Source organism: Leptonychotes weddellii, chromosome 12 (assembly GCF_054177405.1).
Source record: "Leptonychotes weddellii isolate Sample4059 chromosome 12, ASM5417740v2, whole genome shotgun sequence".
Taxonomy (NCBI): Eukaryota; Metazoa; Chordata; class Mammalia; order Carnivora; family Phocidae; genus Leptonychotes; species Leptonychotes weddellii.
In genome coordinates this window covers 52730119-52757097 of record NC_138380.1, presented here as the reverse complement: position 1 = coordinate 52757097, position 26979 = coordinate 52730119, and the positions used below count along the sequence as shown (strand labels likewise).

General features: G+C 38.4%; 1 protein-coding gene and 1 pseudogene across 1 annotated transcript in view; both read left to right on the top strand.

The window, feature by feature from the left end:
• LRRC72 (leucine rich repeat containing 72) overlaps positions 1-26979 on the top strand; it is a 39102-nt gene that overhangs the window by 5687 nt on the left and 6436 nt on the right. The window contains exons 3-7 of the mRNA XM_006736131.1: positions 3802-3871; positions 13804-13885; positions 15218-15328; positions 23259-23348; positions 24701-24853. Of these exons, the coding sequence (XP_006736194.1) occupies positions 3802-3871; positions 13804-13885; positions 15218-15328; positions 23259-23348; positions 24701-24853 (506 nt within the window). The remainder of the gene's footprint in view (positions 1-3801; positions 3872-13803; positions 13886-15217; positions 15329-23258; positions 23349-24700; positions 24854-26979) is intronic.
• LOC102733178 (ATP synthase peripheral stalk subunit F6, mitochondrial pseudogene) lies at positions 17987-18362 on the top strand (annotated as a pseudogene).

The following is a 26979-nucleotide window of genomic DNA, read 5'->3' as shown; positions in this document are numbered from 1 at the left end:
TAGATGAAGTGTTCCATGATTCATTGTTTGTGCATAACACCCAGTGCTCTCCCCCTTCATGCTTTTTAATCTCTATGAACTCCATGTATGATTTTAAAATAGGTTTGACATATTTCTACTCATATGTAAACTTTGGAACTCAGCTACTCTTTTTCTTTTTTTTTGAACTCAGCTACTTTCTCAAGAAGATGTCCTACTTTATCATTGAGGTTAATCACTTTATCTCTGGTGATATGAGGAAATCCTTTATTAATAAACATATTTCTTTTGTTATGTATATATATATATATACACATTTTCAGATTATAAGTGCGGAGAAAAATATTTATCTCGGTAACAGTCCCGAATCTCTTGGTAGTAAGGGGAAAAATAGCTGGCCAATTTAAGATTTTTAAAAATATATATTTTAGAATGGAACAGGTATGGTAGATAATTCTGACACACTTAAAGTCACTCTTTGAATCTCTCTATAGATAGTTTTACAATAACAGTACATATTTTATGTGGTCAAAAGATTGCAGCTCTAAGCCTTTCATGATTTTAACAACAGTACACTGCAAGGGTAAGTAGAGAACAATAAGAAAAGCTTTAAAATACTAGAAAGAAAATAGAAATATTGATCCACTGACAGTGGGAAATTAATGGTCTTCTCCAGTGAAAGACAATACATTTTATATCCCAAGAATACTAAATTACCATTTAATCCATCTGGATACAAAAAAAAAAAAAAAAATGTTTCTCAGTCCACACACCAATACACTGGGTAAACTAGGTTATTTGCCTGAGTCTCTGTTGCCCTGGGGGGGGGGGTTGTGTGTGTGTGTGTGTGTGGAGGGAGAGATCTTATCCAACATCTCCTTGAGTAATCATGGAGAACACATACAACAGTGCTAACATACTGTTGTCAGCACGAGTCATTGCCATCATTAGTAGAATTTCCTCTTTGTCTTCCATCGGTGTCACCTTGAAATGCAACAGCCCATTATTGATTTCGAACAGGTTAATTGCAGAACTAACCCTTCTAACTTGAGTTAAAATCCCTTTAAAAGGGAATCACTTTATTACGTTATGTAAATAGCTGGAAATTCAGCATCAATCTCACAGGAAAATTTACAGGAAAATTTATGACATTAATTTGACACAGGTGATATTTCAAAGTATTAATGTGTTAAAATATCTTTTCTGGGAAATCCTTGGGGAAATCCTCTAAGTGGGGCTTGAGTTTCTCTGCTACCACATAATAATTGTTTTATTTTTCACAGGAACGGATGAAGCCAATGTATTATCTTTTTTGCCCAATGCAATAATTTAGGTGTACCAGGATCTAAATGCTTCTTCCCAGAAATAGGCTACATATCTACAGTGAGAGAGGAGCATGCATTATGTTATAAGTCTCCTATTAGAAGTTGCTTTTGGAGAGTCTGGAATATTTCATTGTGCCAGAGAAGCGCTCAAAGAGTAACAGCACATGTCTAAAGGACGTGTAGTCTGCTTGAAGTCTTTTGTTTGGGATAATTTGAGAATTAAAAAAAAAATGGAAAAGGATTAAAAAAAAACTTCAAATACAAGTACGGTGGGAAAGAGAAAGACCGAAAGAGAGGAAGAGGAGGGGTGGATGTTCTTTCCAAGTTTTTATTGAAATCGCAGGTAGTTAACATACAGTGTAATATTAGTTTCACGTGCAGAATTTAGGGATTCCTCACTTACATAAAACACCCGGTGCTCATTACAAGTGCCTTCCTTAATACCAATCACCTATTTAACAGAATAACAGCTAATAAGTGTAAAAAGAATAAGAGCATAGGAAAAATCAGCATTGTATCATCCCAAATCTTCTGACTGAGCAAGGACCATCAGCTGAAGCAAAAGCTGTGTTGTGTTTTTTCAATCCAGAATCCCATCGACATTCGAAACACTATTGGTTCCTACTTGGACAACGTCCAAGTAATATGTGGGTCCAAGTAATATGTGGGTAAGTGGTTGGGGCATGAGACATACACATGGTCGTTGGAGATTTGACCCACATATTACTTCTCAGGACAGCATTTGTACCCTTACAATGGAGAGACTTGGCAGATGCAGCCCAAACCAAGGGGCTGACCTTCCTTCACCAAGAGGGTGGGACAAAGTGACATTACCTGCCTCCTCCCATGATGCAGTAATCACCACCTTTGTTCCTGAAAAATGGTCCACCTTGAAGTTAATCATGAGGAAGCAAGCAGACAAACTGGGAACGTGAGACATTCTATCAGACAACTGTCTGGACTCTTCAAAAAGTCAATGTCAAGGTAATAAAAGGAGAGTATTCTAAATTTAAGGAGACTAAGGGATTATATCAACTGAAATGCAATGCATGAATGTCGATGGGATTCTGGATTGAAAAAACACAAACTATTAAAAAAAAATAGGAGCAACAGGGACAACTTGAATATGAAAAAGAACGTTAGATGATATTTTTGAATTCAATTTAATTTTTAGGTGTGATAACAGTATTGTGGCTATGCAGGAGGATGTCCCTGTTTGAGGAATATGCTTGCTGAAGCATTTAGGAGCGAGAGCCCTAACGATGATAAGTCTGCAATTTATTTTCAAATGATTCAGCAAGAAAATTATCAACCAATAAGTACATATATTACATAAATAAGAGAGAGTGACCTTAAGTGTGGCAAAATATTAAACATTATGAGGGCTATACAACCTTTCATTGTATTATTCCTTCAACTTTTCTTAGTTTTGAAATCCTTCAATATAAAAACGTTGTTGAAAGGAGTTTCTTTCGTTTAGAAATATTGTTTGCATGATTGAAAAAGTATGTTTTCCTAAAAATTTTCCTTAAAAATTTCATAAATTTTCATTAAAGTATTTCAAAAAAAAATATTAGCCCCTCAGTATCTCAAAGTTAAAAAAAAAAAAACCCACTTGTGAAAGAATGTTGCCACAAATGAGTTAATATATGTAACATTAATGAACCTTAGTATTGGTGAAAGGCTTGGAAAACTGCTTGGCACAGAGGGTGTGCTCCATAAGTGTTTGATGCATAGAGACATACATGTATACATACCCGACCTGGGCACAGTTTCTGTCCTGAGAAATAAAAGAGATCTGAATATTCGAGCCCACAGCAATCAAGGACCAACTATCCTCAGGGCTTTGCCCAATTTGCTGATCACTCCTCCTCCCCACCCCATGCCTGTCCCTTTGCTAAGAGAGCAGCATCAGCGACAAGGTTCAGGATCACCTGCACAGTTCAAGAGGGATGGTAATATTTTGACCCCATATTTAATAAACAACAAAGGAAGAATAAAACACTTCACCTGGTCTCTGTCTCTTGGCACACGGTCATTTCCACATCTTAAATACAACGTGGCCAAGATCTGGACAAGCCCAAAGTAACAACCTTGCAGACGTTGTCCAAGTAGGAACCAATAGTGTTTCGACATTTAGGTGCAAATCCAATGTCTTCCACACTTACTTTTCCCCCTCTGCCCTGTCCCCAGTAAAATCTTTTTTTTTTTTTCCAATTAAGGTCCCAATAAATGTAATCATAATGAGGTGTAAATTTCTAGTAATGTGATAAAGTGTTTCCTTCAGTATTTCCTTTAAACTGGTTGACAAAAATCTTAATCCAAATGAATGAAGTTTTAATGATGGTATTTCGGAAATTAGTAGGTAGATGTGCCAACAGTTGTGAAAGAACAAAGAGAGAGGCCTTTCCAGTTATTCCAAAGTCCTACTATATAACCCACCTTACCCATGAATAAATTAATTATTGCTAATGCTTACTTTTTCTTTCCTTTCCAGGGATCTGACAGAAGTCATCGATCTATCTAGGTTTAAAAAATTAAAATACTTATGGCTACAGCACAACAAGGTAGTGTTATATTTTATCTTTAAATAGGTCTGTAACTAAATCACTATCTATTCTCATGTTTATAATGGAATTAATCTTTAAAAGTATTAATATTTTATACTCCTAACTTTAGGTAAGAAACTTTATACACACACACACACACATACATATACTGCTATATCGACTAGCACAATTTGTGAGATGTTATCAGATTGCAACTTTACTTTCGTCTCTCATGTCCTGTCAAAACTGCCCAGTGGAGGTTATTTCTTCCTGGACTCCTGGAAGAAAACTTCGACAGTCTTAGTGACTTTTCTCATCTCTCTTATGTAATTCAAAATCTTATAGTCCACTGGACTCCTAGTCATGGTTCCAGTTCAGAAATGAGACTGTCAGGGCGCCTGGGTAGCTCAGTTGGTTAAGCGTCAGACTCTTGGTTTCAGCTCCAGTCAGGATCTCATGGATCGTGAGATTGAGCCCTGAGTAGGGCTCTGTGCTCAGCGGGGAGTCTGCTTGAAGATTTTCTCTCTGCCCCTCCCCTCACTTGCTAGCTAGCATGAGTGCTAAAATAAATAATAAAAGTCTAAAAAAATAAAATAAGTCTTAAAATAAATAAATAAATAAATAAGTCTTAAAAAGGCAATGAGAATGTTTAGAAGAGTATATTAATTCACTTTCAATCTTCATTTGTAAATGAGACATCTCCCTACATCCCCTTGCTTATCCAGCTGGGGTTGACTGCAGGTGCCTTTTTCATTAGCTAGGAAGGTGTACCTGGTTGTTTTCCTCTGCTTTCCCTCTCCCCAGCCTTACCCAAGGTTGATATGGAATTAGGAGGTGTGGAGGAAGGGCTGGAGAGAAACAAAGTTCTTATCTGATCTGTACCATCTGGTACTAACAGATCTTCAAAGTCAACTTCTTTTCTCTCAATGGATTATTCAGAAGTAGGTTTCTTCAACTCTAATTCCTCTTCGCTGGCCACTCCTGACTTCCCCTCCCCTTTTATCCCAGTGGTACCTACAAGTGACAGTCCCTGGGCTGTGGCAGACTACTCTCTTGGGCGGGATTCCTTGTAAAGTACCCCAGATCAATATGCCTTCCGTGGCCTGGCGTGCACTTTCCAGCACTCACACACCTTTGTCCGGCTGTCAGAAGCCAAGGGAGGTGGTTACCTCCCAGCTGCTACCCAAGCTGATCTAGTTTTCTCAGGAACTGCCAGACATTAAGCCAACATGTCCCCAACTGCAGGGAGCTCTCGTCAAGGTCACTGAGTATGGCCCTTAAAGCTTCTCTTAGAGGCTAAGGTACAGGAGGCGATGCCCTCCCACTGTGGGTGTCTGACTGGGGCTCCAAGTTCCCTCCACGGCAAAGAGCAGGGCTGAACTAAAATGCAAACCCAAACAATCATTAGAGTTAACTAGTCAGTTGGTTATTCTCAACTTTCAAAAATTTGACGTTCCAACAGCTTGTATTTTTGTTCGTTATAAATTGATGATCCAGTCTGAACATTTTGAATTTAGACTTTCAAACACTAGTTGATTAGAAAGAATTTCACTTTTCAGCAGTAGTCTGCTTGTCAACAGTAGCCCAGACTCACAGCCCTGAATCCCTAAGCAGCCATGTTTATAAAAGCATTGCAATATTACATGGCATTTTCAGTCTTCTTTTTTTTTTTTAACCAACTAAGTGGGAAATGGAAAATGAAAGTGCTTTTTGTATTAAGTGTAAGCATAAATCTCATAAGCTTGAAATCATTTCTAGGAGAATAAACGCAATTACCTTCAAGACCCAGGCGACTAGCTACTGAAATGGAAAGTGCACGCACCACTTAAGGGCACAGGAGTTTAAAACTCTTTTAAACACCCTGCCAGAAATTATCCTGGGTCACAGTGTGTGACCTCTGATTAGAAAAAGATGGAAATCATCAAAAGCATGGCACAAATGACTAATCTTTGTTTTCCACGTGTGCCTCTTGTGAGGGTTCAGTTCTTAAGGGAAGAACATGGGGGAGATATAATTAGGATTTTTAAAACTATTTTTTGGCTTTTGGTAGTGAACACCACCCCATCTCCAGCCATTGAATTTTCATACAATTGACACAGATACATTAGGTCCATAGGAAGGGATTGAATATGCTGCCAACTATTTCACTTTCTTCTGTTTCTAAAGGGCAGTGGGTGGGGAAGGAATGCAACAAGAGGCTGAATTCTCTTCTTGTGCTTGGCTCTTTCTGTTCAACAAACTAACTATATTATTTCCAAAATCATCATCATTTAACTTTGTTCTTTATAATAACAGACTTATTTAGTTCATAGAACACTGAAAGGATAAGCTATCCAAAATAAGTTTTAAGTGTTACTTGGGTAAGTAAAAAAGCTCATGTGAGTTTTCCTATTGGTCAGTAATTGACTGGTTGCTAAGCTGCCTGAGTACTCACATTTCATGAAAAATTAAAGTCTTGGTGCGCCTGGGTGGCTCAGTCGGTTAAGCATCTGCCTTCGGCTCAGGTTGTGATCCCGGGGTCCTGGGATCAAGCCCCGCATCGGGCTCCCTGCTCAGCGGGGAGCCTGCTTCTCCCTCTCCTCCCCGCTTGTGCTCTCTCTCGCTATCTCTGTCACTATCTGTCTCTCTCTCTCAAATAAATAAATAAAATCTTAAAAAAAAAGAAAAATTAAAGTCTTATTCAGAATCCCAAACTCTGGTGAGCATATTAGCTATGAGAGTACTTCACCAAAATTCATATGTAAAAATTTAATTATTACTTTTCTTTAAAATCGAGACAGCACTAGGATCACCACTAAGAAGTCATTATACCAACACAGAAATGGTGTGGAGAAATATGGTGAAAAACATTAACATTGACATAAGAATGTAAATATTTAGAATTGCAACGTTTTGTTAACAATGGTCTGAATTTGTGATCAGCATTGTTATTAAACTAGTGAATATCTTAAAATTACCCTCTATTTGGGAAAAATGATGGCACAAAGTAGTAAAATGAACCCGTCTTTGTTGTTTATTCATTTATTCAACCAGTAATTCTGTTGAGGGGTATGTACTGGATATTATTGGTTGTCCATTCAGTATCTATTTTCTCCTTTTACCTATCCAGCAGAATCTGGACTTAGGTTTTGGTATATATGTCTCCTTTTTACTCAGGTAGGTGACCCCATCCCCAGTTCCAGGGAGTGGATCCTGAACTGTCTAAGCCATTCAGTATAGTCCCATCATCCTTGTGAGTAGCTAGTCAATGAATGGGAACATATCCCAATTATGGTAATAGAGACATAGAATCTGCAGGGAGGTTTTGTGAGGGGCTTCCTCATTCCTAAAAGAGAGCACTAGAAGAGAGGTCCCTCATTTCCCTGATGTTTTCTTGCCTGGATATGAAGCAGGAACCATCCCATCATCCTGAGAATGTATGTGACATTTAGAGAAAAGCACAGGCCAGAGAATCATTGCAATACTAAGAGTGAGGCTCTCACAACCACTGGACTTCTTGGTATGTGAGATAATAAAGTTTCCATTTATTAATGGGCCAGTTTGAGTTGAGCTCAGAGATTACCTGGCGCCAAAAGCCTCCTACCTGATGTGGCCTGTTCTGTACTTGCGTTAGGCCATTGATAGAATATGTAACAATAAATGTGACAGCACCTGTTCTGATAAGAAAATTAAGGGCAGAGGGAATGGCTGTGCTTTGGTGAGGGCATGGCATTTGCGAACTGCCCGGAATGGAATGCCAGAAAGTAACAGACTTGGGAGGCAATGAACACAGTTTGATGTATTTGGAACCTAACACGCTAGGAGAGAAGGCACTTCTCCCCATTATTACCTAGTGGGTGATCAAACTGGAGCTTCTGGTCTGACCCTGGACTAGTAGATGAAGTAAGTACAAGTTGTTTCCCATGTCCCAGCCTTGTTAGATTTGCTCAGGCAACTCTGGTTCCTTCAGGATGCTCTCTGAGGGCTTACTTGCTCCTTGTACAGCATCGTCAGTCGCTAGTTCTGCATCACCTCCATTTCCGGGTCACCTTTTGCTCAGCTCCCCTCACAGAATCAGTGGGAGGCAGCTGCTCTTAGATGCATGTTGACTGACGCCTTCTAAAGGCTCCCTTCCTTGTCTCATCTTCCAGTAAGCCTGACCGAGGGAATTTTAGGTCACCGTCCATCCTTTCCAACCTTCCATGAGAAGTAGAGTGACTTGCCTTTAACACTACCATTTCAGATGGTCTATTCATTTGATCCATTTGTGTTTGGGCTCATCACCTCAAAAATTTTCTTTTACACATATTCAATAATGAACTCATAATCCTGGTGCCACAATGGTGGTATTCTTCCATTTCTGGAAGAACTAGCAGTCCTTTGGTATATTGCATTTGGCTCAGATTAGAAGAAGCATGTGATTAGACCAAGCAACAGTCCAAAATGGAATCTGAGTTTCTGCCATGTAGCAAAGACCAAAGAGGTGACAGATTTTACAAACCAAGTTCAAATAAAAATACCTCTTCTGGCAAAGTCATTGTTTTTAAACTTCATCATCTAAAAAATCATTGAAATGCTTATTTATAATACCGTGTTCCATACTAACTGACCAGAGAATGCTCTGATTAAAATAAAAAAAATCACTTTAAGAGAGATCCTGGACTCATTCTTCTATGCCATTAAGATATGTTACTGTTTCCCAAGATGAAGCCAGAGAGAGAGACAAACCGTAAGAGACTCTTAATCTCAGGAAACAAACTGAGGGTTGCTGGAGTGGAGAGGGGTGGGAGGGATGGGGTGGCTGGGTGATGGACATTGGGGAAGGTATGTGTTGGGGTGAGCGCTGTGAATCGTGTAAGACTGATGAATCACAGACCTGTACCCCTGAAACAAATAATACATTATATGTTAATAATTAAAAAATATATATATGTTACTGTTTCCTATCTCCTAAGCAGTCAGCACATATTGAGAATTTGGTAAATAGCACAAATTTGTATATATTAGAAAGGAACACTGATGTACAAAATTAGCAAATCACAATTTAAAAAATGAAATAATCATTTTTAACGTGCTATGTTAAATAGTTGTAAAGAATTCTTCGAATTACTACTTTTTTCCAAGTACCTTTACAACATACATCATGGAATTTTAGTTGGTTCCTTCAATAAGGTTTAGGTATCTACATATTTATTTATTCATTTATACATAACATACTTTATTCTAAAAAACGATTTAGAGCCACACAAATCCCATAGTAGAGCACAAGAGCTGTTAAAGAATAAAATGAACTAGCATGCATTCCACATAATTTGGGCTCTTACATGTTTCTGTTGCCTCAGGGCAACATTAATTCTATCCTTTATGTCAACTTTGTTGAAAGAATTATATTTTGCCAAATATTTAAAACCTCTTCAAAAAAAGTAAATCAACATAAATAACCTAAATAAGGCTTCACTGCACGCTTGTGAAATTCATAGATATCTACACTATATATCTAGTTATGATTTAAAATGATTTAACCTTAAAATAAGGTAATAATAGTACTCATACCTCATGAGTTTGTTGTGAAGATTAAATAAGTATATATTTAATATATATATACCATCGAGAAGATGTTAATTTGAAAATATTTTGAATAGAAAATATTAGTAGTTTGAGCAATGGAAAATTTTAGATTGAGTATTGGAAAATATTCCATATGCCAATATATACAATTTTAGTTCATTCCTTCAATAAGGTTTGGGTACATATATATTTATTTATTCATTTAATACCAAATATACCTTGTTCTAAAAACAGCTTAGAGCATTTGAAAAATTAAATGATTTTTAAGGTGCTATTTTAAGTATTTGTAAAGAATTTTTTGAATTGCTACTTTTTTTCCAGTAGCTTTACAACATACATTATGGAATTTTAGTTGGTTTAGTATATGTATAGTACTTTGCTGGACATATATGTTGAGAGATGAGTTTTCTATTTTTTCCCATTTTATGCCAAATATTTTTGGATGTATTTTAAGCATGATTTTTGGTGAAAGACATTGCTGAAATAGTAGAAAAAATAATTTATAGAGTATTTTCCATTACTCAAACTAACAATATTTTCCATTACTTCAAAGTATGTTCAAAATTAATGTCTTCTGGTTACTTTATATAGAGGTTCCTCTATTTTAATGAACCCAATTATGATGTACTATATGACAGTTTTTGATCTGAGAATCAGACAGACTTGGATTTGCATCCTTGCTCTGTTACCTTGAGAAAGTTGTTTAACTTCGCTGAGCCCAGTTTCCTCCTAGGTAAATAGGGATAAAACAAGTAACACAGGGCTATTGTAAGCATCATATTAGATAATGTCTGTGAAGCCATCTAGCTAGGGGCCAACTGATAACTAGCAATTAATCAGGTTGACTCTCCCCTCTTCCCTTGACTCTAAATCAGCAGTTCCCAACAAGAAGTGACTTTGCGCGCTCGCGCGCGCGCACACACACACACACACACACAATCTTTCCCTTACAGGGGACATATGGCAATCTCTGGAGACACTTTTGATTGTCCCAAGTGGAGTGTGTGTGTTCTACTGGCATCTAGTGGGTAGAGACTAGATTTGCTGTTAAACATACTACAATGAACAGGACTGCCCTCCCAACCCCAACAAAGAATAATCTGGCCCTACATGTCAATAGTTAGAGAGGTTGAGAAGCCCTGTTCTAAAAGAATGCCTCCTTAATTTTAAATTCCTGCTGGCATATTTTTTTCTCCACTAGTACCTCAGGGGCTACCTGTAAGTGCTTTACATTAAATGGAAGTACTCTCAGCTCTCTCTATCTCTCTCTCTCTAAAAAATAATGGTTAAGTAATAATTGCTCTTGTTTATTGAGCACTTATGTCCGAGCCCTGAATTAAAATAAATGTTTTGTGAAATGTCACATTCAATATAAATCCTATGGTGATCCTTCAAATTAATAGTGTAGATTTTTCTAAATGGATAATTATAACACTATATATATTTTATATATACCATTTACTTTAACAATGGCTTGAGTGTCAGAACCATCAGCATGTCTTCCAGTTCTCATTCCTAGATGTTGACCTCAACAGCTTGCTACATTGCAGTATCTATTCAGTCCTGTGAATTCTACCTTGGACCTGTCTCTCAATTCCCTCTACTTTTCTTCTCCCACTGCAATTACTCTCCTCTGGGACGCCACATAGTCTTCTGAATTAGTGTAACCCCCTTCTCATTCAACGCCTGCCATTATACTTACTCTCCCTTCTAAACCATGTTCTTCCCTGCCAATTACTTTCTAAAATAAAATTAGACAGTCACAGTCCTCTGCACAAAATCTTGTAATAGCTTCCAGGGTCCTCATGAACTAGCTTTATCTCTTTCCACTCCATTCTCCTACCCATCCCACCCAACAAACCATGCAGTCTTGAAGTCCCAGTAGTCATGGCCCAAAGATTATTAATGCTCTTGGGAAAACCATGATTCTATAATCAAGATGAAACTATGGAGTTTATTGGTATTCTTCATGTGTTAATAAGTAATGCAAGAGGAATTAAAGTCTTGAGTCATTAGAAACGTTCTGTTGATGTGTGTTCGGGCAGGCAACTGGAAGAGAAGGGAAGAAGTCATGGTTCCAGCTCGGGTTTGTTGTCTATACTTGTGTCAGGTGTGGCTACCATTCGATCAGGGAGTGGTGAGCGGAAGGAAGGATGGAAGGCAATGAGTTGCCGTCAGGAGGCCAGTAGGAAGAGGAGAAAGGCAGAGGCAGCCAGTTGGGACCCCCGCACCCTCTTTGCGTTGCATGGTCACCTACCTGGGAGGAACGTAGTCACTCTCGTGATGTAAGAAAAGCTGTGGGAAATTGCTGGTGGTCCTCCTGCATGAGGGCTGACATAATTGGGTGCAGATGAATCTGTGAAATGATGAGATGAGCAGCACACGTGCCTTTTATAGCCTCATAATTTGTGAATGCTGCAAACGCACATTAAAGAAAAACGCATTAAAAGAAATCAGTTTTGAGACTTTGCATACAAACCTAAAATAGCTTTTCTGAGCTATGTCTCAGGACTAAAATTTGCAATAAATCCTCTAAATCAGATGCATCGGCATCTCTCTGAATCAATCCAAGGAAGGCCAAAACAGTTCTACTTAACTGATAACGATAATCGCTATGATAAGTTTTAATAAACTCCTAAAACTAGTTTATAATCATGAGCATATACTTCTGTATAGAAAGTACTAAGCACGTGGTCAGTAACTACTTAATGGGAATGTTCTCCCTGATAGATCCTGTATTAGGTAGAAAGATCGCCTTATATTTAACTTACCTGCTGCTTTTAGAAGATACCTGCCTCACCTCCATGGCTCTACCATCCTCATAACTCAAACAAATTGTTAAATTGTATAGAGGTCATAGAGTCAATATTTTTTTTTTTTAAACAGAGTTCTCCTTGCAGAGTAACAGTCACTTCTGACCCTCAGTGTAGAGTTGAAGACCCCGTTTCTTGTATACAGTACTTCATTTGGGGAATTTTCAAGACTGCTTTTAACTATTTGCAGTTCATAGAACTAAATTTCGAATCTAATCTTAAAAGTAAGATATGAGGGGCACCTGGGTGGCTCGGTCAATTAAGCATCTGCCTTCGGCTCAGGTCATGATCCTGGGGTCCTGGGATCAAGCCCTGCATCGAGCTCCCTGCTCATACTATATCCCAGAGGAGGGGCTCCATCCCAGGATCCTGGGATCATGACCCCAGCCAAAGACAGACCCTCAACGACTGAGCCACCCAAGCATCACTTTGGGGATGTTTTTAAAATTTTGTTTATTTATTTGAGAGAGAGCACGTTCACATGAGCAGGGGGAGGGATAGAAGGAGAGCGAGAATCTCAAGCAGACTCCCCTCTGAGTGTGAGCCCCGAGCTTGGTCTTATGACCCTAAAATCATAACCTAAGCCAGGCGCTTAGCCAATGGAGCCACCCAGGCGTCCCTCAAGCATGGTTTGGTATGCCCTGTTGGACAAGGGCTGATGCTTAAGAATGATTGGAAACATGGGACGGCTGGGTGGCTCAGTCGATTAAATGTTGGCCTTCAGCTCAGGTCATGATCCCAGAGTCCTGGGATGGAGTCCCACATCGGGCTCCCTGCTCAACAAGGAGCCTGCTTCTCCCTCTGCCTGCCACTCCCCCTGCTTGTGCTTGCTCTCTCTCACTCTCTCTCTCTCTCTCTGACAAATAAATAAAATCTTAAAAAAGGGGGGGAGGGATGAGCCTGAGTGGCTCAGGCGTTAAGCGTCTGCCTTCGGCTCAGGTCATGATCCCAGGGTCCTGGGATCGAGCCCCACATCAGGCTCCCTGCTCAGCAGGAAGCCTGCTCCTCCCTCTCCCACTCCCCCTGCTTGGGTTCCCTCCCTCGCCGTCTCTGTCAAATAAATAAATAAAATCTTAATAAAAAAAAAAAGATCAGAATTGCACCAGGGAGAAAGTCACGCAGGCAAGAGAAGGCATGACTCCTACACAGATGCAGAAATGGCTTCAGCATTGAGGAGAAAGCCCCTGGCACGTACCAGTCCCTAAATAATGTGTGATGGTGAGTTAGTGGGTATGGGGAGCCAGATCCACTGCCAGGGGCAGAACTGTGAGAAGCAAGGTTAGAGCAAAGGGGTCAGGCCAGATTACAGAGGCATCTAAAACTATGCAAGAAGTTTGGGAGAGACAGGATGAGAGGTTTGTCTTCAATTAGCTGAAAACATCCTTTTCATTGCAATGCCCTCAAAGACAATCCAGATGGAAATTCATAGCCCAGACCAAATGGTCAGAAATCATCATAAGAGCAAACATCAAACTTCTATGATCTTATTATAATTTTATAAATATATATACTCACATTTATTTATAGATACATAGATATATATACACATATAATTACTATAGAAAGTATATTATTCTCTTTCATTTTCAGCTCCAGGGAATAACGTTTTTAACTAGAAACTATTGTCTGGTAGAGCTGTATCTGAACAACAATGCCATATTTGACATAGGAGGTATGTCTTAAATGTTTTCTGCTGATTGAATAGATTTTCAATTGAGTAATAACTGGTAACTATCGTACTGCTAATGGTATGCAAAAATCTATTTGAACATTTCTGTTGAAAATATGCGATGAAATCCATTTTTTTAAATGTTCTTATTTACATTTCATTTTGAAAAATGTGCTTCGGATTACAGTGTTAATGTAATATTGTCATGTGCCTCATTCAAAATGTAGAAAAATCTTTTTTTTAAATAGAAGTTTTGCCATCCTCCTGCACAGTTGGACACAAAGTGGGTATTAGGGAAGCGAATTTTAACAATATTTGGGAGCATTAATAAACGTAACTTTATAAATGGTCTTAATGTTTTCAATGGCTATAATTTTTACCAGCCAAATTCTTTCTCTTTTCACTCTGAGTTAATTTTACATGTGTAACTATCTCTAAGTTGACAATTTAAGTCAGGTACAGAAGTACATGATGCACTAGGATCATGAAATACAAAGAGATACAGCACAAAACATTTGTTTTAAGTATCGTGTATCATAGAGTCAAAATGTCATAAATTTTAAGATCTACAATGATTCTATGTACCATGGAGAAAGAAAATCTTGCCAATTGAACTATGATGTGGCTTTGTAAAGACACAACCCACTTTCATTTCTGTTAAAAATGTGGGAATATGTGAAACTTAGAATCAACAAAAGTGATATGAATATGTAGTTTCCTGTTATGTAAAGAAAATATTAACCTAGCAATTTGGGAGAAGGTATTGAGTTAAGTGAGCAATTTTTCCCTTGATTGGCCTTCTGAATCTAACACTGACCAAACAAAACACAACAAAAAGAAGAGTATGGAAAATAACCCCTCTGAAATCAAACAAAAAAAAATTATTGCTACAGAGAAAAAAACAGAAAACAATAATAGTGGAAAGAAGTTGGCTCTCGGGCGCCTGGGTGGCTCAGTTGGTTAAGCGACTGCCTTCGGCTCAGGTCATGATCCCGGAGTCCTGGGATCGAGTCCCGCATCGGGGTCCTGGCTCAGCGGGGAGCTTGCTTCTCCCTCTGACCCTATCCCCTCTCATGTTGTTTCTCTCTCTCTCTCTCAAATAAATAAATAAATAAATTTAAAAAAAAAAGATTAAAAAAAAAAAGTTGGCTCTCCATGTCCACATCACACTCAATTATTCGAATTCTTGTGCTTTGTTGTATTCTTAATGATAAATCACATTATTATTAATAATGACTCCTTGTACCAGCTGAAATGTATTCTTTGCTTTTGTTTAGTTAGCATGTTTAATTAGCATTAAAAATGTTTAAAATCTTGTAAAAAAATGTCTTTCAGGCCTGCACTCTCTGCCTTCATTGTACTTACTTCTGCTACACCACAATGAGCTAACAAACATTGACGCCACAGTGAGGGAACTAAAGGGGATGCCAAATCTGAAGATCCTAAGTATTACTTTGTTTGTTTCTATGGCCATAAGTTAAAATAGTAATAACACAGAGGACAGGTGTCATTTTTTTAAGTTTAAAATCGATCAGTGTTTATAGTGAAATACTTAAATATTCTTGAAAATAAGATTTAATCTTACTCTCTTTTAAAACATGTTGTTGCAAGAATAACAGGTGGAAAAAATGTTTTGAGAGATGACATGGCATGCCAAAGGGAAGTGACGAAAGCAACAAAGTTTTACCTGTTTAAATCTGTGTGTTTGGTTTTATCTCAGAAGTAAGTTTTAGCATGCATTCTGTGATTCCATTTACATGACATGTCCAGAATAGACACACCTATGGAGATAACCACACTGAGCACTAACTATTTTTAAATACATTCTTGTTTGTCCAGGACTGGGGGACAGAGGGGACTGGGGAGCCATAGCTAACGAATAAGGGGTTGGGGTTCTTCTAGGGGTGATGAAAATGTTTTACAATTGACTGCGGTGATGGTTGCACATGTCTTCGAATATACAAAAAACATGAATTATATACTTACAATGGGTGAATCGTGTGGTATATGAATTATATTAATAAAGCTGACACCAAAAGAAAAAAATTAAGTTTTTTTTAAGTTTTCCAGTGGGTAAACAGCAAATTTTATTCAGGTATATTGAATCACACCCAGCAAGGAGGTGACCTACATAGTGGAAGAAAGTGTGAAATGGGTTGGAAAAATAAATAATACAAAGTTCTTGCTCAATAAGCTTATAATCTTGAAGTGTAAATAACCCATGCACGATTGCAACAGAGGATAAATGTTTCTGGGTGTACCAAGGGAAAAGACACTCAGACTGATGAGAGTTAGGAGACTTGTTTATATAATGTCATGAAATAGATGTGGGTTTTTTTTTCCTATTCATTTTCTATTCATTTCTCAGAATTGCCTGAAACAATGTTTTGAATATGTGCAAACTGGCGTTGATGGTGAAGGTTCTGATCAGATCGATACACAGAGTAATTATAGTTTTCATATGCTTTCAGTGCTAATCAGGAACATCTACTGTACTGAGGAGAAATGACTCATGTGCTTATACGTAGATTGTTCAAACCCAAATATTAAAATTATACCAAGTTCATGGGATTCCATGTTTTTGTTTTTGTTTTTTGTTAATCTAAAATCGTGTTGATTTTCCCTTTGGAAAGAAGTTGGAGACAGATATTCATAAACATACAATAATCTGAGTTGATTCCCACATCCCACATCTGCCCTCAGCATATCCACTCAGACCAGAAACTGGGCAATTGGTCAAGACCATCCACCCTCCCTCACTGTCCTTACTCACTCACTAGTTACTATGTACCTATCACCAGCCTTTCTTCTCTGCTCCCCCCCATTTAAATGGGTTTTCATTATCTCTGGTTACTTCCCATCTTGTTCTTCTCAGAGCACAGGTCCAAGGGGCGCATTTCTATTGACTACACACAGGATGATGTCCCCTGGAGCTGGCAACATGGCCGCCTTGCCACCTTAGACATCTTTTAACATGCAAATAATCCCATGCTTATTTTTGAAACGTGATAAGGTCTATGAAAGACTCAGGACTGGCCCGTGTACTGGAATTACCTGGCCCTTGGGTGCTGAGCAAACACTTCTGTGATGAAAAGACTGACTATGCTAGATCTGGAACTCTCACGTATCTTCATTTTTCCATAAAATGGGCTACTAGCTAGCTCTCAGGATCACCTCAATTATTAAGCTAACTCTGTAAGACATGTTTTTAAAGAGCATTTCTTGACATTAATGTTATTTTGAAGCAGCGACAAAAACAAAAATAGTTCTACTGTGGATTATGTAAATTAGATGATGAATTAAGATGCTCGCAAACTAGAAAGTCTGCTAAGTAGTAAGCAGAGTTTAACAACATAACTGACATTTGAAATAATAATCGTTAAAACAACAACATATTTGATTGTCTTTCCTGTTGAGAAAATGCTTTCTTATTATAGTCTCATTTAAATCTTCACAGCAATCCTATGATGTGATTAGAATGATTTCCTCTTGAGTGGTGGGAATGCAAGTCTCTGAGCTTTAACCAAATGACTAAGAAATGTTGAAACTTAAACGCACGCCTTGTTTCTTTGTTTCACATTTATTCATTCACTTGTTTAATAAATATTTATCATTTATTCATTCAGTAAATATTTATCATGCATTCACTATGTCACACTGTAATACATGGGGACACAGAAGTCCCATGGTTTATGGTTTTATAACATTCAGCCTAAATATTTTTAGAGAGCTGAAGGAGCTTGATATGAAACTAATTGGAAGATGTGCTAAATGTAAGAACTCAATAATTTAAGCAAATTTATTTTACAAAACAAGATTTGGAAGTTAGCAATCAAGGTTGTCCTATCATAGTCAACAGGATTATGCCCTGAACGAAGGTGCCTGGCCCGGGAGTGAGCAGAGTCTGAAATCCAGTCCATGCCTCCCTTGTGAAGCGTGTGTGCGTGAACACAGAATTGTGTCAGCCCTGAGGTGGCGTACAGTAGTGCCTTTTCTAGTTCTCTGAAAGGCTGTTCTGCCAGCCTGGTAGTATAATGTCCCTATCATTACTTGTCACAACAGTTTAAGCGACCTCTACTTAAAATCATAGTGATTGTGGCAGACTGCCTCTGAGACGTTTCCTGTCCGTAACGGAATCACCATGATTCTCCAGAGGCTCTTCAGGTTGTCCTCTCTCATTCGGTCTGCAGTCTCAGTTCATTTGAGGAGGAACATTGTTGTTACAGCGGTGGCATTTAATAAGGAACTTGATCCTGTACAGAAACTCTTCGTGGACAAGATTAGAGAATACAGAACTAAGCGACAGGCGTCTGAAGGACCCGATGATACTGGCCCAGAGTACCAGCAAGACCTAGAGAGGGAGCTTTTTAAGCTTAAGCAAATATATGGTAAGGCACACATGAATATGTTCCCGGACTTCAAATTTGAAGATCCTAAATTTGAAATCATGGAAAAACCCAGTCCTGAAGAAAGAATGTAAAATTGATTTGGTAATTTGTCCTAGATTAGTTGTACAACTGTATCAGAATAAACATACATTTCTCAGCAAAAAAATAATAATAATAAATAAAATAAAATCATAGTAATTGTAATTCAAGTTACGTAACTACAGTGGTTCCAACTGAGAATCTTTGTAGTGAGATCTTTTTTTTTTGAAATGGAGCGAATGCTCTGTCCAATTTCCCAAAAAAAGCATTTTTAGAAAAGTTTTGGTAGCAAATAATGCACTTGACCCATTTTAGTTAAAGATATTATATGGGAAAAATGTTCCCAAGTACTAGACTACTAATTGTATTTGGGCAGTAATGTGCCCAGATTCAGTTTCTGTGAGCCTCATTTGCAATCACAGATTAGATTCAGCTCATTAATTAACATGAGAGATCCATGCACTTTCAAGTGTTAAAAGTTTTGCCTTTTCAAGCCCTAAAACCGTATAAAATGCTAAAGTGTTGTTATTATTCCACTCCAATTACAAGGTCTTCAGAGGGTGAGAAAATAGCCTGGAGGGGAAACCTTCAATCCATTTCAGCATTTTCCCCTCCACTGGCATTTATGAGGAGGATTGCCAAGAGATGGCCCAGGAGACACAGGGCTGGGAGCTTCAGGGAGGCCTAACGCAGCTGCCGAGTGTGAGGTCCTGGAAACTGAATTCCCGACTTCCAGGCTGAGTCAGGAGGGCCCCACCTCTTCTCTCCAGGCGGTCTACCTTTCCACACCCTTCCTCTCCAGCTCTGTTTTCCTCTTCCCTCCCTTTCTGCAAAGTCTTTCTAAGTCAGGATCTACTTCCTGGCTGATGACTTTCCCTGACCTCCGGTCTCTGCCTTTCCCAGCACATGGGGAAAACACCACCACCAGCAGCCACAAAATACTTTCTCCTGTTCCTAAAGTTTTACTCTCCTCATTTCTCTCAAGTTTTCTTTGTTTCATTAAGTTCCACTGTTGGAAAGTACACTTAGACACCTGTGTTCCTTAATTTTTAAGAGTTGCTTCCTAGCAATGCTTTAAGGATTCACCATAAGAGACAGGGTGCCGCTTTCAGGAGAGGGTCTCCATTTTCTTCAGGTTCTGCTCTTAAACGTTTTCTTTCCTTCTTCACTTGGCCCCAGTCCACTGCTGATGGCAAATAGCCAGGGGCTGAAGAGGGACACTGAGATCAGGGTGGGACTATGATCTCAGTGGTCTCTTCATTTGAGCCTCTACCTTAAATGCCCTTCAAGGTGGGACAACTCCTCCCAAACAACAAAACAGAACAATCACCAAATAAAAAGACCCAACTGGGTCTTTGCTGTTTGTGTTGAAGAAGAGAATATTCTGACCCCTCCAACCCTCTTCATCCCCTGCTTTAGTCCAAGCTCGCCTTTCAAAAATCGGGGATGATTTCCATATTCAGTACAAGCATATGGTGTGCAGTGGCCCACAGATTTTAAAGCAAGATGGTGGTAACAATGGAGATGCTGACCTTATTAAGTAACCTTGAGCGAGAACCTCAGAATCGTAGTGTCTGACCATTGACAGCTGAACTCACTCCTACAGGCTGTTCTGCATAGACATAGAACACAACTGCTTTTAACTTCTCTGTATCATTTTCCCCATCTATTAAAATGGATGTTTGGGGGCACCTGGGTGGCTCAGTCGGTTAGGCGTCCGACTCTTGATTTCAGCTCAGGTCATAATCTCAGGGTCGTGGGATCAAACCCCGTGTCAGGGTCCGTGCTTAGCAGAGTCTGCTTCTCTCCCTCTCTCTTTCCCTCTGCTCCTCCCCATGCACTCTCTCTCTCTCAAGTAAATAAATAAATCTTTTTAAACAGTGGATGTTTTGGTACATTATCAATCACATCAATTTTCTTCAAAGGTGGTCTTAAACCATCATTTAAATGATGGTTCTTAATTTAGCTTTTAAAGTTTTAAAAAATTGACTGAAGTCAACTATTTACTTTTTTCTCCTCTGTTTCAATAATAAGTAGCTTCATACATGTGACTCATGTAATTCAAGCTTGTGCAGTAAGGTAGTACAGACATTTTGATATATTAGTGGATAGATGTAAATTGCTTAGACTCAGAATCCCAAATTAAGATAAGCAAGACAGTGCTGGCGCCACCGAGGAGGTGTACTTTGTAAGTAGCCTAGAGGGAAAGTGGATTAAATAGTATTAACCTATTGAAAGTGAAAGTGTAAGCAATTTCGCTTCATAGTTTCTAAAGGAATGTACCCATACATCATGGAAAGCTTTCAGAACTTTCAGACACAGGAAACCGATTTCATATCTGAGAAACTTAATTTATGGTAATTTTATAGCATCAATCCAAAACTCATAAATCCAAAATGTTAAATGTTTAATAGTATGAAGGGGGGGAGAAAGAGTTGAAAATAAGATTACTTCTTTCTAAAACTTAAGAGCAAAGAAAAAAGTGAAAAATCTTAAAGGTGAGATGCCTCTCAAATTATTTAATTCTATTTTTTTAAGTTAATTTAAGCAGAGGCCGGGCTAACAGCCCAGTGTTCTGACCTGCTGTCCCGTAGATTTTACATTAGGATGAGATAAACGGAGGGCCACAATAAGCTCATCAAGTTTTCAGTATTGGGGACACGTTCTTAATAAGTCATGTAACAGCAGTAAATCTAAATTTGATGTTTTGTTTCGCTAAAGCTAGAAGGTTTTCAATTTACATAAAGAAGTGACTTAACTGAAGACTAGGAGAAGAAGCCAAGAAAAGAAATGAACTCGGAGTGTTCTCAGAGGGAAAAGAGTATGAAGGGGAGGCAGAGTAAATGTCATTGGTACATGTCCTATGAGCATCATAGGCAGACTCGACTCCCGGCTGCTTGAACGCACAATAGGGTAATGAGTTGTCAGATGTGATTCTCCAACACAGCAACCGCAGAGCAGACTTCTGCAATAAAGCCTTTGTGACTTTTTCTTCCTCCTAAACTCTCATTAACAACGATTGTGTTTTGCTTTTCCATCACTGAAGGAGGTTCTTTTCTCTTTCTGGCTCAAACTACAATGCATGATCCCTGTGGATCTTTTAAAATCTGTCCTTATTACTGGTTTGGTATACATCCGTTCTACTCTCTGTCCAGTAGTTATAATTATTGGTTACCACTTTAAATTCATTCCCTTTAAGATTAAAATGTAAACCCTTTTTGTCACTTGAGAAATCTTGCGAATCATCCATTTCATTGTCCCTCTCCTTTCCACCACTGCATACACATTCCCTCTCTTTTTAAATTCTTGGTTGCTCCTGGCTCTCCAGTTTCTTTTATGCCTTCCTCATTCTGAGAGCTTTTGTTTATGAGCTACCAGGTGTCTTCCATTGCCTGCTTTAAGTCCTTCTAAAGTTCAAGTTTTCCACAGGGAAGAGCGATATGTAATGATTTCATTAGCCAGAAAAGTTTGTGTTTATATGATAAATATCAAAATGTTTTATAATCTACAGGGAAAACATTTACATGATTAACTTTTTCAGTTTTTAGCAAAAATTCTCGTGCTCTAAGCATGCCCCCGTCTTCTTTACGTTGCCAATTGTTCTTTCCTGGGCTTCTAATGATTGATATTTTCGTGCTTTTATCAAGCCTCTCTCTATTTTACAGTCAAACGTCACAGCACTACTCCTAAATTTAATATGTGCCATAAATGAGCCCCATTCCGTGATGTGGTCATACAATGGCTGGAACTCTTTCTACTACTGCCACCTAGTGGTTCTTCTCCCCACATGTATTTTCCAGAAGTGTCTGGAAATTCCAATGTAGGCAGAATCCAAGAGCTAACGATGCCCTAGGGGCAATCATAATAGTGTTATTTCACATTACACTAAAGTAACCCTGTTTAATATGTTCAGGGAAGAATAGAGAAGAGACTTTACTCTTTCCCTAAAAATGAAACTCTCACGATTTCTAGGTGAGGGTTTTTAGAAATGTACCTACACGTGGACGCGTAGGGCGTGTGACGTCAGCCACGCCAGGAGCTCTTCCACCTGTGCTTGCCTCCCACCTGCAGCCACCGGCAGAGACAGCATGATTCGTTAGCGATCCCGGCACCTGAGCAAAGGAAGTCAGAGGCACGTGCGTCTGGCCAAAGGGAGACACGATGCAAGATCAGCACCTGCTCACCTCAGCTCCTGCTGAGATCCGAAGCGGCTACTGACCTTTACGTACTCGGAACTCTGTGCAATAATTTTAAGTGGAGAAAGAAAACTATATTAGGTCAGTGTCCTGCGTCTCTGCCCATCTCAGGCGGCACCTGTGCGATCTTTGAGACTGGAAGAAGAGAACCAAGAGAACAAATGAAAGAACAGCATCAAGACCCCCCCACAGAGGGATCGCCTGGGTGGCTCAGTCGTTAAGCGTCTGCCTTCTGCTCAGGTCATGGTCCCAGAGTCCTGGGATCGAGCCCCGCATCGGGCTCCTTGCTCAGCCGGGAGCCTGCTTCTCCCTCTCCCTCTGCCTGCAGTTCCCTCTGCTTATGCTCTCTCTCTCTGTGTGTCAAATAAGTAAAATAAAATTAAAAAAGACTTCCCCGGAGGTGTTTTCTTGCTCTTCTTTACTAATTAACTTATGGACATGTTAAAATTTTCCTCGTTGGTGGTAGATTTGGGTCAACACTATGTATGTCCCCAGCACCTAGCACAGTTCTTCGTATATATATATATAGTAGGCACTCACAAAATATTTGTTGAATGAATGAATTTCACAAATGGGAAATATAAGTGCTGCTCTGAATAAGTGAGATCAGTGGGGCCACTGGTTTGGTCTGTGAAGCAGAGTTTTACATGTTCAGACGTTTCGTATTAATTCTGCAATTTCCTATATATCATCAAGTGATAAATGAAACCAGTTTTGAAACCTGACATCTTAATTTGGATTCTTTCTTTGCAGCTCTCCACCAAAACCCTTTGTGCCAATACAACCTGTACCGTCTATATATAATCTGCCACCTTCCAGAAGTAGAATTTCTTGACCGAAAACGTAAGGATACCTCTTGCAGAGAAATATTTGAAAGGCAGTCTTATAACTCACTAGTTTAAAAATTCTGAGTCTTTGAAAATAATTCTCTTTGTAAGTGAAAGTTTTTCAATGATTTATTTTTGAAATTTTTGTTCTGTGAAATTTGCCCTAGGTTAGGAATTCATTTCTCTTGATCTCTGTATTGAAAAGGCCATCTAACTGAGTGTGAGAATAGGTCTCCTCATCCTGATTTTGACATGAATGTGTTGAATGCCAAATCATCTATTCCTGGCATTTTAGTGTTTTATTTCAAAAATGAGAGAATTGGACTAAATCTCTTAAGGCTTATTTAAGTTCTAAAAATTGTATTCTTTGCAATTCTCTGAATATATATATATTAAAACTTATATATTCAATGATAACTTCTTTATGAATACATCTTAAACATTGTAGATCAACTAGTATGTCTGATTTATATAAACCGCAAAGATAATCAACCTCACCTCATTACACTTTACATTTTGGGGGAGCCTTTTTTACCTCCAAGTATATTACCCATCTCTCTACCTACCTTTCTATCTCTATAGGTTTGAACAGTCTTTTTTTTTTTTTTTAAGATTTTATTTATTTGACAGAGAGAGACACAGCGAGAGAGGGAACACAAGCAGGGGGAGTGGGAGAGGGAGAAGCAGGCCTCCCACCGAGCAGAGAGCCCAATGCAGGGCTCAAACCTAGGACCCCGGGACCATGACCCGAGCCGAAGGCAGACGCTTAATGACTGAGCCACCCAGGCGCCCCTCTTTTTTTTTTTTTAAGATTTTATTTATTTATTTTGACAGAGAGACACAGCGAGAGAGGGAATATAAGCAGGGGACTGGAGGAGGGAGAAGCAGGCTTCCCGCTGAGCAGAGCCAGATGTGGGGCTCGATCCCAGGACCCTGGGATCATGACCTGAGCCAAAGGCAGACACTTAACGACTGAGCCATCCAGGCGCCCCTATAGGTTTGAACATTCTTAATAATTAATTACTAACTTCCTAATGAGGACATATAAAACCTACATTTATTCCTGTTACTCCTCACAGCCCTAAGGAAATGAAGGAATGTATCATAGTTGTGATTTCAGTCATCCATGGTGATGTGTTAGAAAGTGTTTGGGGTGCATTAGGAGTATCTGTGCCTTGTGACATGATGGCATATATTGAGCATCAGTAAGATCATGGAAATAACTGTGATTGCCCTTCACAGTTTTGACAGGGTGTTCACATATAGCATAGCCCAGATAAACACATTATTGAAAGTGTTCAATTGTATTCTGAAAGCCTCTGCATCTCTATAATGCTATGCAATAACATTACTATTTGCATTTGTCAGAAGTTACAGAAGATGAAAGAAGAGCAATGATTACTATTTTTCACCATGAAAGAACTCATATTATTCAATCAATAGCATTCAGAGGAAGAGTAGATGCCTCGTGGAATCCTAGAGCACCATTTCAGCAAAAACCAGCCCGGAGAGTACCTCCAGGTATTTTGAAAAAAGAAGAAAAATGAAATTAAAATTCCTCAGACTTTGGCTCATTTGATTATAATAGTAACTGCAATTTATAATAAGCGAAGCACCTACATAGTGAAATGAATATTTTCCAATTTTATTAGTCTAATTAAAGCAATATGCAATTTTATCTTCATGTGTTTAAATTATTAAATTAAGTGAAGTAATGTGATAACAATGAGATATTATCTTGAAGTTCTTCAGTATCTAGTAGGCTCAGTAAATAAGCTGTGGTTGTTACTATTACTACTATCACTGGACAATTTCACCGATTAAATCTATAAGTTGTTGATAACATGGAAAAAAATATTAAGAAGAAATACAGATCATCTGCAATTCCTTCACCCAGAAATAATCGCTGTTAATGTTTTGGTTGGATTCATATACACAGTCATCATATACAAGTATAACTTGAATATCTTCAGTGATGTTTCGTTTGTTGGAATTGAATTTCTTCTATGTAACAGAAATCCAAGTTTAATGACTTAAGGAAGCAGAGATTTTTCTCACACAGCAAAGAGCACAAAGGTAGGGTATTCAGTGCTAGTGCAAAGTTCAATGATATCATCAGTGTTCAAGAATATATCTATCTTTTGTTCTACTCTAAGTGTGCTTTTCGGTTACAAGGTGGCTGTTACACCACCAGGCATCACAGGATGTACAAAAAAAAGGTGCAAAGACAAAAACCTTTCCTCGCAATACTTTGCCCAAGAGACAAACATAGGTTTGCAAAAAATAAACCAAAAAAGATTTTCTAGAAATGAAGGAAAAAAATGTGAATGGGGAAATAATTTTGAAGAAATTACCCAGAATGCAGAATAGAGAATGCAAGAAATAGAAAATATTAATTAGCTGTTGACACAAGGAGACACTGGAAACAGAAGGTCCAGTATCAGCTTATTTTTCCTGCAAGGAAAAAATAGAGAAATTGGGCAGAGGGTGATGTTTGAACTGATAATGACTGAGGATTTTCCAAATTTGATAAGCTATGAATCCTTACATATCCAAAGATATAAATACTGTACAGTGATGACAAAAATCCACACCAAAGGCAAAATGATCTAAAAATAGAATGCAAATGGACATTACCTATAAAATAATAATTTGTAGATTCACAACAAGCTCCCCAACTACAATTATGGAAGTCACAAACAGCGATCCAAGGCCTTTAAAATGCTGAGGAAAAGTAATTGTCAACCAAAAATTCTACAACTAGCTAAGTTAGTCAAAAATGAGCAAGAGATTAAAAAAAAAAAAAAAGATGTCAAAATCAAGACTTTCCCCTCAACTTTTTAATGTGAAATTTTCCTAATACAGGAAAACTTGAAAGAATGTTAAATACCTACATATACCCATATATAATTTAATTATTAACATTCTGCCATTTTCACCCTTCATATATGAGGCTTTGCCTTTTTATTCATGAAGGACCCCCTCAGAAGATTCTCGTTACATCTGATTGGACATCACCAAACTCAATGTAAACTGGAAAAATCAAAATATCAATGAACCATTTGAATGTTTCACTGGTAGACATCATGACTCTTCACTCCTAAATAATTTAGCCTATAAGTTTAAAAATAAGGATAGTCTCCTATATGCCCACAATGCCGCCATCATACCTAAAAAAATACTTTTTGTACTCATATTATTTAATATATAATAATATTCAAAGCTTCCCAGTTGTTCCATGATGGTTGCTATCTGCTTTTTCAAACCAGAAATCAGTCAAGGTTCATAATTACATTTGGTTGTTATGGACCTTTATTCTTTTTAAATTTAAAGCAGATTTCTAAATTTGTTGCCATGCCTTTTTTAGGGACTCGGCCAGTTACACTGTAGAATGCATCAATTTGTATGATTGTTTCTACGAGGTGTCATTGAACTTGTTCCTTTAGCGACTCCATGTCCCAGAGAATGGAAGAAATGTCTGCAGGACATGTTCTGGATGCAGAAGTGTAGTGTAGCACAGTGGTTCTCAAAGTGTGGTCCCCAGACCAGTAACAGCAGCATCACTTAAGACCTCGTTACAAATGCAAATTCTTGCCCCCAAAGAGATCTACTAAATTAGAAGCTCAAGGGGGGCAGAGCAAGATGGC